The sequence below is a fragment of the Diuraphis noxia genome, unplaced genomic scaffold, assembly GCF_037042655.1.
Source record: "Diuraphis noxia isolate RWA-SAM2 unplaced genomic scaffold, SU_Dnox_SAM2 contig0002, whole genome shotgun sequence".
In the NCBI taxonomy this organism is placed as follows: Eukaryota; Metazoa; Arthropoda; class Insecta; order Hemiptera; family Aphididae; genus Diuraphis; species Diuraphis noxia.
In genome coordinates, this window is record NW_028301712.1 from 27,316,409 (window position 1) to 27,329,480 (window position 13,072).

A 13,072-nucleotide genomic window follows, 5' to 3' on the forward strand; every position below is an offset into this window, starting at 1 on the left:
TATAGGTATTGAGTGCTTAATACCATTTGACATTTCCAACATAAGATGTATAATATGGATAAACAGATTAGAATTTTTGATTCTGACTAAAGCGAATAATGTATAATATTAATTTTAAGATAATATGTAATTGTTTTGAGTTTTGTATTCTTCAAATTGTAGTTTATGACAATAATATTATATAACCTATATCATATATTATAATTTTAACACAAATAGTCAGTGCTAGGAAGAGTACTTACCTAAAGAAATGAATTTAAAAAAAAATATTAGTTTAGTTTTTCAGAAGATTGTAAAAATTATTAATATAAGATAAAACACTAATTTTTAACCAAAATAATAAGTTCCTACTTGATTTTGGAAATTTCGTTGTAATAATTTGTAAAATAATAATCAAAGTAACTTATCACATAATATTGAAGTTATAGTTTTTTCTATAAAAGAACGTCATGTGTAGTGTCGTGATCACGGGGGAAGGGTAGGTAACGGTGTCTTCTCCTTTTGGTTTATTGATTTTTCATCAGCAATGAAAAACTATGTAATATATTGGTAAAATAAAAGCTCATGTTTTCGATACGATTAATATAATAACTTAGTAAACCAAAAATAGTTGAAGAAATTAATAAAGGTTTAGCGGTATAGGGTTTATTGAGACAAGTATGTTACTCATGCAGATATGATGCCGTTTTAAGCTTGCATATTATTAAATACGTGAACAATAATTTCGGCGTGGTCGTACGCTCAATTTGCGAAAACGCACCAGTTGCAGTTGCTAGCTCCCGGATGGGCCGGATGGGTGACCACCTGGGATTTTTACCAACATATCCTTGTCACACATATACAAACACGTGTTACAACTCTAGCAACTTAAAAACTACAAACCAAATATACAAAAATAACCTCTACCGAATCGCCCCATATCCAATGACCTATGTTGCCGTGACATTCCTGTATTAAACATCGATTATTTTACGGTAATTGATAACACATCAAATAGAAAAATGAAAGCATTACAAAATATTTTCCAAAGATTAAAAAACAAAAAATAACTATTTAGAAACTATTTTAATAGTCTTAAGATACATACTTATTGAGAAGAATTATTGAAATTTGATACAGATGATAACTGTACAATCGTCATTCATCAGATATCATAACATTGTATTGTATATACCTACTATATATTTTTAAGATCAATAATTATTTTTGTGTTAAAAACCCATTAAGAAATGGCATTGTGACACCCCTCATCTTGGTAGCAACACTACATGCATGTATTTTCATTGACTTATAAATCAATCGTTAGGTTAAATTAGGCATTATAATACCTGGTAAATTGAAGTCTATGTATAATTCAAATAATTTTTTGTGTTATATTAAGTATTATACAAAAATAGTTAAGACATAAACTATTAAATAATAAGCAAAGAGTTACTTAATTGCGTAATTTGTACTCTAACTTCCTAATTAAGATAATGAGTTTTAATGTTTAAGGAAAGAGAATAGGTTTACGATATTTTATTCGAATAATTTTTACATGGATATTTTTTTGGGCTTCAATCAAAACTAATCATATTTAGTCAAAAATGTATAACACCGAAGAATAAAATATGTTAATTAAATGTAGAAACATGTTAAATAGTAAAACAAGACGTGTAATATATTATTATTTTTTAAATAACAAAGAAAACAAAAAATAGAATACCTATTATTTTTTCCAAAATTTGAAACGTGCAGATTTATTCTCTGTAAGTTTTGAATAATTCAATGGACGACAAAACGTGTGTCTTGGCACAAGTCTTCAACTCGTATACAAACAAATGAGTTTAAATTGAAAGATCGAAAAATAACGGCGGTGGCGACGATGACGGCAATTAAACGCTTTTGGACCAAATCCATTTTCATTAAAATCCCTTTGTACCCAGCCATGGCCAAAGTATCTAACTATCTAACATATATCTTCTTTATCGTGTTCCTGCATCTACCACTACCACCGTTGTCAGTAACCAATTGAATTCAATTCCCCCCCCCCCCAAACGAGCATATCATATCTTTCACTGTAAATATGTAAAATAACAATTACCGGCAGCCGCAGCACTGCGTTTTCTATCAAAAATAATTTGTTTTCTTTCTACTCACATCAAATAATTTCAAGTCAAACGTTCAAAACAAACTACGATGTACCTATGACGTATGTCAACACTATATTATTATTAAATACACATATTATAATTAGATATTTCTGTTGAAGCCTTTTCATTAATAATAAAAAAAAAAAATTAGATATTTGGTTACATTCAAATTTCAAATTTCACTTGCAAAAGTATATATAAGCGACGAATATAGGCATAAGGGTGACAAAGGTAGCGACCGTAACTATGTATAGATAATATGTGTTGGGCGCGTTCAACGGTCGCCGCGCCGCTGAGCAATTGTTGTTAATCAATACACAAGTTGTTACTGCTGCCCCCACCCTCTGCCACTTACCACCACCACTTTGCCACTGTTAATAGTACTCGCGAAACTGCAGAAGGGCGTCAAATATATGTATATTATATATATATATATATATATTATATGTTGAGTGCACGCCACTGAGTTTGCAGGTGACCTTCTGCCAGAGTCGTGTATAACTGCCACCTCTAAGGCTATATTTTATCAAACCCCCTTTTGCAACTATATACTCTATAGTCTTATCTTGTTCACTACCTACACATTTTTTAAATGTGTATAATTTATACGGACCTGTTGCTCAAATGTGTCGTTTTATCCAGAAATACAACTTTTCCTCGTCTCTATAAATGTTCCCAGCAGAAAAGTATTAAGAAATCGCAATAGCACACATAACCATATTATCCACATCCGAGCATTATCCAACTAAATAAATTATTAAGATAATATTAAACGTTCTGAAAAAACACGTATAAAAATATGGGTCAAACTTATATGTTTATAAAATACATTAGATAATTAACAGAAACGAAATATTTTCGGTGAAGCGAAAAATAAGAGTATAGGTATCATAAAATAATTTGATTTTAAACATATTAAAAGAATTTAAAATATTCAAAGATATCTATGCTTAAATATTTGATATAACATATTAATATCAAAGAAAATTGAATAATAGAATTATAATAGTATATTTTATATTCCGTTTACATTCCAGAAAATGTATTTTGCTATTTAAACATGTTTAAAGTATCCTTTGGTTGAACATTTTTCAAGTATCTTTTGATTGTTCAATAATAATCCCAGATTATAATTTAGATTTAGTTTAGTTAATTTAAATAAAATCTGCATCGGATACTTGGGTATAGTCAAATACACATATTTAAGTACAAAATGTAAAATTAAATCCTCATGAATAAATTAAAATGTATAGACCTAGTATTGCATAGAGTGTTATTCAACAGCATTGTTTACGTTAAAACAAAACGAACAAACTAACGTAATAATAAGACTTTCATATATAATGAATTACTTAATACTTATAACTATTACGTTAAAAAAAAAAAAAACTTTAGAGCCCTCTCATAAATCATTTTTATTATAATTTAAATGTATTGAGCCTAACGCGTTTCTACGACCGCGGTCACTTAATAACACATTCTGACCATTAACCAATTGTAGAATTAATGGCAGTATAGATAATGTTTATAAACATTTTTAAAATATAAATGGTTGAATTAATCTAAATTTGTAATATGATACCAATTTTAAAGAGATAATAATTATGTGAAATCAAATTACCTTTCGAAATAGATTTAACATTATTTTATAACATCATAAAACCACAAAACTAATAAGTGAAACTCGTTTTGATCAGTAAAACCAAATTGGCTATTGGGTTAAATTGTATTGACCTATTACTATACTTAAATCTTAAAGGTAAGAACTTTGCTTTAGTTTATACATCAGTTTGATGATATTTTTTTTTTTAGCGAATTATGACTAATGGTTTTTATTATTGATACAACATTTTTTCTGTAATACCTTTAAGGTTTTATCCAAATAGTTTGAAATTTGAATAACTAATTAAATATCGAAAAAAAACATTGTTTTTTTGTTTAATCCATATAATACGAATATTATTAATATTAATAATAATAATAATAATAGTAGTAATAATGGTAATAATAATAATAATAATAGTGGCTTGGTGAGGCGCGGTCATACGCTCAATAAAACGCACTGAGCGTACGTATCGGCCGCAGTTGCTAGCTCCCGGATGGGTGACCACCCGAGATTTTTAGCAACATATCCATGCCACACATACACAAACACGTGTTACAACCCTACCCAATTAAAAACCTACAAAAAAATATACAATAATAACCCCTACCGTAACACCCCAAACCCAATGGCCTATGTTGCCGCGGGTTCTCCTTACAAAAAAAAAAAAAAAAATAATAATAATAATAATAGTAATAACAATTTCTAAATAATTACAATTCTTTCACTATGGTAAATTATTCAATAGATCACAATAACGATTTTTATTTAAGTTATTTGCTTTAAAATAATAATATACTCGTAATATTTGATTTATTAGTTTTTAATAGTAGATATCATAGTATTTTTTATTTATTCCTAAATAACATATTGATGTACCTATATAAATTTTAATCATGTACGTAATTATACTTTTAGCTTTTAAATAAATATTCGAATATAACATAATATCTTTGTAAAATTACCTTAATTATACCGGAAAAGATTTAAGTACCCAAGTATTATAGACAAGAACCAATATTAAATACACAATTAATTCACATTAATTCATTATAATGATGTTAAATTGGTGAGTGTGGAGAATCTTACTTCTCGAAATATAATTCCAATGGAATGTATCAAAATGAGTTATTCACATATTTATAATAATTATTTTCTTGCAATTAAACTTCTCAGTGGATGTGAAGTTTATTTAATATACATTATAATTAAAAATACACATAATCCAGGTATCTACTATAGATAATGTAAGACATTTTATTACATTATAAATTTTAATGAATTTAAAAAATGTAAGCTTGCTATTCATTTATTAGAAAACTTATTATGAAGCTATGTGTCTTACATTTAATATTTCATATAAAATATTTTCATGAAAATTATAATTAAAATAGGAGTACCTACTTAAATTTTTCCAATATAGATAAATTTAATATTTTAACAAAATATTTATAAGTTACACTGGGTTTAAATACTCAAATACAATTTTATTTTATACAAAATAATAAAATAAATTTTTCATTGAAAAAAAATTATAATTGTGTGGAATAATACTTATGACCAAAAATGTTCAAATCAGTTTAAATTTATTACATTTTTATAAAATGAATATTGTATATGGAATATAGACAAAACAATATTGTTCATAAATGTTTAGCAGTACAATTTTCGAAAATTTCAAACCACAAATCATTTTTTGATCATCCTTAAAAGATTCTTAAATTGGATTTATTTAGTATTCATGTCGTTTCTCCATAATTGTGTTTCACAAAACAAAATCAAATTTCAGTCTTTAGTTGTCAATAATGAAAGTATAGGACATAAAATGAGTCTTAATATCCAGTCAAGGAGTTTAAACTTTAAACACCTCCTATAATTGGATAAAATAAAATTGTATATTGTCAAAAATACTAAAAATGCATCGATGTAAAAATAAATATTCTTTAACATCAGCGTTATTCGCCTTCAATATTTCTATTTTCACACATAGAAATGTAGAATCTATATTATAGATTCTGAGCGGAGCGATGAATGTATTGATTTTACCATGATGTGTTTTTTTTTTTTGTGACTGTCATCACGTTTTGGGGCAGTAAAAGTGCTTCGATTTTTGACTTCAGTACCTTATTCGATCAGAAAGTTAATACTTTTCTAAATAATTGAGAAAAACAAACTAAAAATTAAGGGGAAAACGAGAAATTGTACGCACAATCAGTTTTCGACAAAATCAATTTTGGTTTTTGATTTAACTTTAAAACAAATTACCATAGATACATGAAATTTTCAGCGAATGTTTGTATTAGTATATTCTATTCACCATGCAATTTTCAAAATTTTTCGACTTAAATTGAATTATTCATAGGTATTTGCAATTTTCGATCATTATTAGTTTTTTTTTAAATTAATATCGATAAAAATTTATTTGTTAGGCAGAAAAGCTTGAAAATTTAATACAAGGCTCTTAACATATAGTTACAATAGCAGTTGAAAAATAAAAGAAATTCATAGTTACAATTTTTTTTTATAAGCATTCAATGTTTGAATTTTGACAAAATACGTAAAAATCACAAGAATTCACAAATTATTTTAAGCCAGAAATTCATAAAAAATTTTCTTTTTAAATCTAATTTTTTCAATCTTTATCACAAATAAAAAGTCCACCCGAAATTCAAATTAAATTTTTATGAGGATTTGAAATTTAAATTTTTACAACATTGGATTTTCACTGGATTTCACATTTAGCGATTTACTTATTTTGGTGTAACTCTAAAACAAATGACCGCAGATACTTGAAATTTTCACTGATTGTTTATATAGTCATTTTATATATTTTATAATATTTTGTTATAATATTTTGTTTTGAGCTGTTTACTGACATTTTAATTTTTCAACTTTTTTAGTAATTTTTTCTATAAATATCGATAAATATTTATTGTGGGGTAGAAAAGCTTGAAAATTTAATACAAGGCTTCTAACACATTGTAATAATTGCAGTTAAAAAATATTAAAAATACATTATTAGGCACGATTATTTTTTAGAAGCATTTAAAGTTCAAATTTTGACTAAATACGTAAAAATTACGGCAATGTTCAAATTATCTTAGATAGAAATTCATAAAAGTTTTGATCTAAGATTTGAAAATTTAATACAAGGCTCCTACCATATTTTTACAATAGCAGTTGAAAAATAAAAGAAATACGTCGTCACAATTTTTTTTACAAGCATTCAAATTTTAATTTTGACAACATACGTAAAAATCATGAAAATTCGCAAATTACTTTAAGCTAGAAATTCATAAAAAAAATTTATTTTAAATCTTAGATTTGAAAATGTAATACAAGGCTCCTAACATATTTTTACAACAGCAGTTGAAAAATAAAAGACATATATAATCACAATTTTTGTTTATAAGCATTTAAAGTTCAAATTTTGACTAAATACGTAAAAATTACGGCAATGTTCAAATTATTTTACGCTAGAAATTCATAACAATTTTTCCTTTTATATCCAAGATTTGAAAATTAAATACAGGGCTCCTAACATATTTTTACAATAGCAGGTGAAAAATAAAATATATATATAGGCACAATTTTCTTTTACAATCATTCAAATTTTAATTTTGACAACATACGTAAAAATTAAGAAAATCCGCAAATTATTTTAAGCTAGACATTCATAAAAAAATTTATTTTAAATCTAAGATTTGAAAATTTCTAATAATCCATAATATATCCTAGACAGATAAATCGTGTTCGCTCAGAATCGTTTTTCGTATACAATGATATAATATAATTGGATTCAAATTGAATTCCATCCATTACAGTAACCCACTTGTAACCTACTGTACAGTAGAGTGACATCCACTTTCCCGCTTTTTTTAACTTTCACTTGATTCATATATTGAGTAGGTATTCTTAAATTTAAACTATCTTAAAACTTAAGCAACGATTTCTTAGATAAGGTAGGTTCTATGTATAGCCAGTAGCCACATAGGTTCAATATAATACTACTATAATACTAATTTACCCCTATATAAAATAAATTCAATATTATTTTACTTATCAATATAAGTCTTGGGCAAGTATGGGCAAGTATGGGCAAGTATGGGCAAAGAAAAGAATAATTATCCTCTCAGACATTATCAGGGTTCTTTTTAAAACATTTTAAATTCATTTTTATTTGAAAAAAATGTTTTAAAAATAAAATACATAAAATGCCCACATATTAAAAATGTAATTGATTTAATTACCATCTTATCGACGTATGAAGCAAAACACGTAAAGGTACCTATTTAGTATTTATATAATTAAAGGTTCAATAAAAAGTTGTCACACGTTTTAGTGAAAACCATTATCATATTATTATGCAGTCCATGTGTGATGTGTATTGATTACTACACGGTGCGAATAGAACATTTAAATATTTAATATTTTTACATAACATATCATTGTAATAGTCATATACAGTATTAACTTTCTATTTTCATTTACTACTTTCATTGTATACATTTTAAAATATAAAATGAATTCAAAAACACATTTATTTAAAAGTACAATAGGAACGATTGTTATCATAAATATCATTATTATAATTTATGATATGAGATTTAAGTTTTGATTTTATTTTAAATCAATCTTTAAAAACAAAATGAATAGTAGGTATAAAGTATTATGATTGTTACTATACATATTTTTTATTTTCATTCATTAAAATATGTTAATCTATTTTTATAGTTATATATTATTTTATGCACTCTGAGATATTCAGATATATAAAACAAAATGAATTTCTAATTATTACAGTATTTCCGACAAATTCAATTAAAATACCCTTTTTACTATTCTGGTGTCGTCATAAATTCATAAGCGCTAGAGTGATGTTTATTAGTGCACAGGTAACTAATAATAAATCTATTGAATGAACTGTTAAATCAAATTTATAATCAATGGATTCTATGGTGGGGATGCTCTCTAGTGTCTACCACCAAATGACTAACAAGCGTAGAGGGTCACAGATAAAGCTTAACTATATTTATATACTACCATTGTAACTATAACGTGCATATAACATTGCATTCGTCATTTGATTAATATAATAACATGTTTCAATATTATAATATTATACATAATACAATAAATACATACAACAGACGACTATTACTTAATAAAGTTAAACCATCATAAATTAAAACTATAAATATAAAAAAAAAATTGTAATATTTGAAATTATGAACTTGGATCCACATTTATCTTTATCAACAACACAAGCATGTACTAATTTTGCATACTCAACACGCCTTGTTTAAACATTTTATGTTGCGGTTAAATTAGCTCACATAAAATAATCTAGTTTGAAGTTTCTTTATAATGCAATTAACTATAAAAGCATTAAAAACAAATCGTTGTATTAAGGTTATACATTGTGTTACATCAATAATCATACGTTATTTTGATGCTTTTTTTAAACTTATATACTAATATTTTTTACAGTCAAATACATTTTTTAGATTCTAAGGTTAGCAACAATATAGTGGCTTATTTATTTTCCTGTAAATATATTTTGTGCTACGAAATCCATCAAACTGTTTTATATATATACAAGGTGTCCCGTGAGGATTTACACATTGCGATATCTCCCGAAATAATGGTGATATCGAAATTCTGGTTTTGTAATAAGACTCGCAGGGACAAAAATTACAATTATTTCATATTTTAATTAATATTTTGGTAAAAAAGTTAAAAATAATATAAATTTTTATTTGATTATTTTCAAAAAATGACCATAGCAATTTTATAGTTTATTTTTCTGAAAATATTGACGTTTCAAAATTTTATTTTCATTAATTTCCTGATTTTTAATTTTTTTAATTTGGAGAAAAATTGTGAATTATTTAACACCGTAATATTATCAAGCATGTGACCCGCTGCGCCGCGCTCATTCCCATACAGCCGGCTGAATACTTTCCGTGTTCCTATTAGTTAGAATAATATTTTATTTCTTCAAAACTAGAAAAAATATTAATAATCAGGAAATTAATGAAAATAAAATTTTGAAACGTCAATATTTTTAGAAATATATACTCTACAAAATGGCCATCTTTAATTTTTTTGAAAATAGTTAAATAAAAAAATATATATTTTAATTTTTTACAAAAACATGAAAATAAATTTAAAATTAAGTAATTGTAGTTATTATCCCAGTGAATCTTATTATAAAACCAGAATTTTGATATCTCCATTATTTCGTGAGATATCGCAATGGGTAAATCCTCGCAAGGACACCCTGTATATATAGATAGTGATTTATAGTTTTTAAATATTATTCAATTAGTCTTCTTTGTCGTTCCTTGTCTGACACATATTTATTCATAATTAGCAATTAAATTACACTAAAATTTGTAGAATAAATATATCAGTATATTCCAGAATTGAGCGAAGGTACCTATACCTGTGCGATTAACTTGCATTATTAATAGAAACCGTGGAAATTGAAGCAACAATGACTTGATCAAGTATGCACTATGTATCGAGGTGTTACTTTTGCAGTTTTAAATAATTCATATATTTTTCAATATTATTCAATTCAACACTTACACTACAGTTTATGCAACACATACGATCATTATTATTCTCAAAGGCTTAACATCATAACTTGGGTGACACCCAGCATGATGGCCAACGTCTTCGATTGTACCTACATTGTTTATAATAGTACTCAAAACTGGTTTTCACGGTCCAATAATAATTGTAATTGATGACACTCGAATAACTGATTCGAAGAGTTGAGCTATCGAAGATTAACGGCTTAAAAAAAGCTTCTCTTTCGTTAAGAGTTCAATGATAGTTTAATTATAAATCAATGACGAGTTAACTCGCTAATACCGTGGCTTAATCCCCTATTTACGATTTTGTTCATACTTTTTATTTTACCTACTAAAACTGTGATCGATCTTTCTACTATTTCTTCGGTTTGCATAGCGCTAGAACAGCATAACTTACAAACCAATATTATCTTACAATATAGGTAGTGCCCGGAACCAGTCATTCAAGTGCCATTGCCGGAACAAACAAATTGTGTGCGGACAATTTTTTTAGAATTTTAACGATTACGCATTTAAAATAAATATTATTATTCTACAACGGTTTCTAAAAACAAATAATGGGTTTAGCTATTCTGGCGGTTTAGAAACTTTTATCTAATTAAAACTATCATTATAATATTATAACTTTGTCAAGCAGCTCACCTTGGAATGCCGCTTCAAACTGCAACGATTTGTCAACGGCCGACAACTCGTCGCCGATAATTGCGCCGACTGCGACGACGACCGTCGCCAACAACGAAAACGACGCCAACCGAAAGTCGTACATACTATTCGCAGCGCACTGGATCGGCACAGTCACAGGTGTAGGCACAGACACAGGTGTAGGCTAGGGACACGACGATTCTATTGACCGCCAAACATTCACACGGTCGACGGTCGTCGTCCTTTTCTCTTTTTCTCGGCATCGCGTCTCGTCATCGTTTGCCGCGATTTATTTTAATTTTCCGAATACTGCCTTTAATAATTATTACACCTATACACGCGCGCGAACACACACGCACACACACCCACGAAAACAGATACAACGACGTTTACGTTAGTAAAATAATGATAATGTTATTAAATCATCACGAACGCACCACTATGAGTTGTAATTTTATTTCGTACTACTTCGTTGGAGAGACGATAAATATAAAGAAACCCGAGAAAAAACGACCCCCGTCGGGTGGAACGGCGACGATAACGTTTCACCCACGTCGCGATGCTACGAGCGTTTGAGAACTGTGTGTGGGTCCCCCGGTCCTCGCCGTCCTCGGGCGCGAGAGGACATGTATTATCATTATTAATATATTTATTTTTTTTTCCCGACGAACGCATCTTCCCCTGGTGGTAAGAAGTCGCGTATTCGAGCAATTACGCCATCTATGTGCCGCGATGTGACGATCGCCGCGGCGTTTCTCCGAGACCGAGTCAAAGACGCTGCGAACGCTTCGGTTCGGGTGGCAGCATCAGCTGCAGCAGTGCAGCCCTTGACAAGACTAGTAATTACTTTATAATATCAATATTATATTGTACGGCCAACATAACCGTAAATGTATTCAACGTAACATAAAACCTATATTATATTATTATTATATATTTACAGATTTACTAGTTACTACTCTACACTATTATGCCATAACGACCAATCGATATTAAAATGATATAGATATAGGTAACCTGGTAACATAATACCTCAACGCAACAGTCCTGCGCAAGAGACTTACAAATTTTGTTCTCAATCAATATATTATATCTACGTATTAATATAGTGTCACTATAAAGTCGATTAGGTGCGGAAAGTTGGGAGATGCTCAAGAACCACAAGGCTTCCGAAACGTTGAAAATTAAGAACAATTTCCCTTTTACAGTTTTATCTATCGATTAGGTATAAATATTTCGGATTCCCCATTAATGACACTATATACTATATACCTACTAGGTATATAAAGGTATCCAAGACTCCCAGGGTTTAATTGGCATTATTATATTAAGACGTATTGAACTATAATAGCGACACACTGACACACAGTTTTACAGATTTTTAAGTTGGCCGCTCAACCAATTGATTGTATTATTATATATATATTATATATAAATATTGTAGGTAATTAATGTCCTATATAAACAGTATTGTAGGTAGCCCGTAGGCACCTATATTAAAATGATAGATTGAGATAATATCTATATCCTGATAAAATTAATTAGGTATATAATATTATAAATTGTATAATAAATTAATAAACACTACTGCAGGCACTCAACTAATTTTACGAAAGTGTGATAATAATTTCCTATATGAAAACTTATCATAATTACCTGATTAAAAATTTTAATTTATTATTTAATGAAATGTGTTTGATTTACCATCCCTTACCCGGTTCATATACTGCAGCTGTGTATGTACTGGTGTAATTTAAATTAATTCATGATACATTGATAATACATATAATATTACACAAATTATGTGTCTACTTGTATAAAAGTATTCTACCCACGCTATACGCCTATACATCATAATATTATGAACATCTCAAATATCCATGTTTATCTCGTAGCTTTAAAGATTTATTGATATGAAATCAGTACCTGTGCAATATGCGTATAATAATTAATAGTCAGTAGGTAGCTTTTTGTAAACGTATATGATGCATTTATATATTACAGATGAATTTTCGACTGCACAAGCTTTTAAAGATATTATGGAAACTTATATATTTAGTTTTCATATAGGTATATCTACCCATTTAGAATTA

At 27.9% G+C, this 13,072-nt stretch overlaps 1 protein-coding gene across 2 annotated transcripts in view; it reads right to left on the bottom strand.

The window, feature by feature from the left end:
- Positions 1-11,569, bottom strand: part of SP2353 (EGF like, fibronectin type III and laminin G domains protein pikachurin) — a 79,654-nt gene extending 68,085 nt beyond the window's left edge. For both annotated transcript variants that reach the window (XM_089220176.1, XM_089220175.1), the window contains exon 1: positions 10,980-11,569. In XM_089220176.1, coding sequence (XP_089076302.1) covers positions 10,980-11,103 — 124 coding nt within the window. In that variant the 5' untranslated portion in view covers positions 11,104-11,569. The remainder of the gene's footprint in view (positions 1-10,979) is intronic.
- Between the last annotated feature and the right edge of the window lie 1,503 nt (positions 11,570-13,072).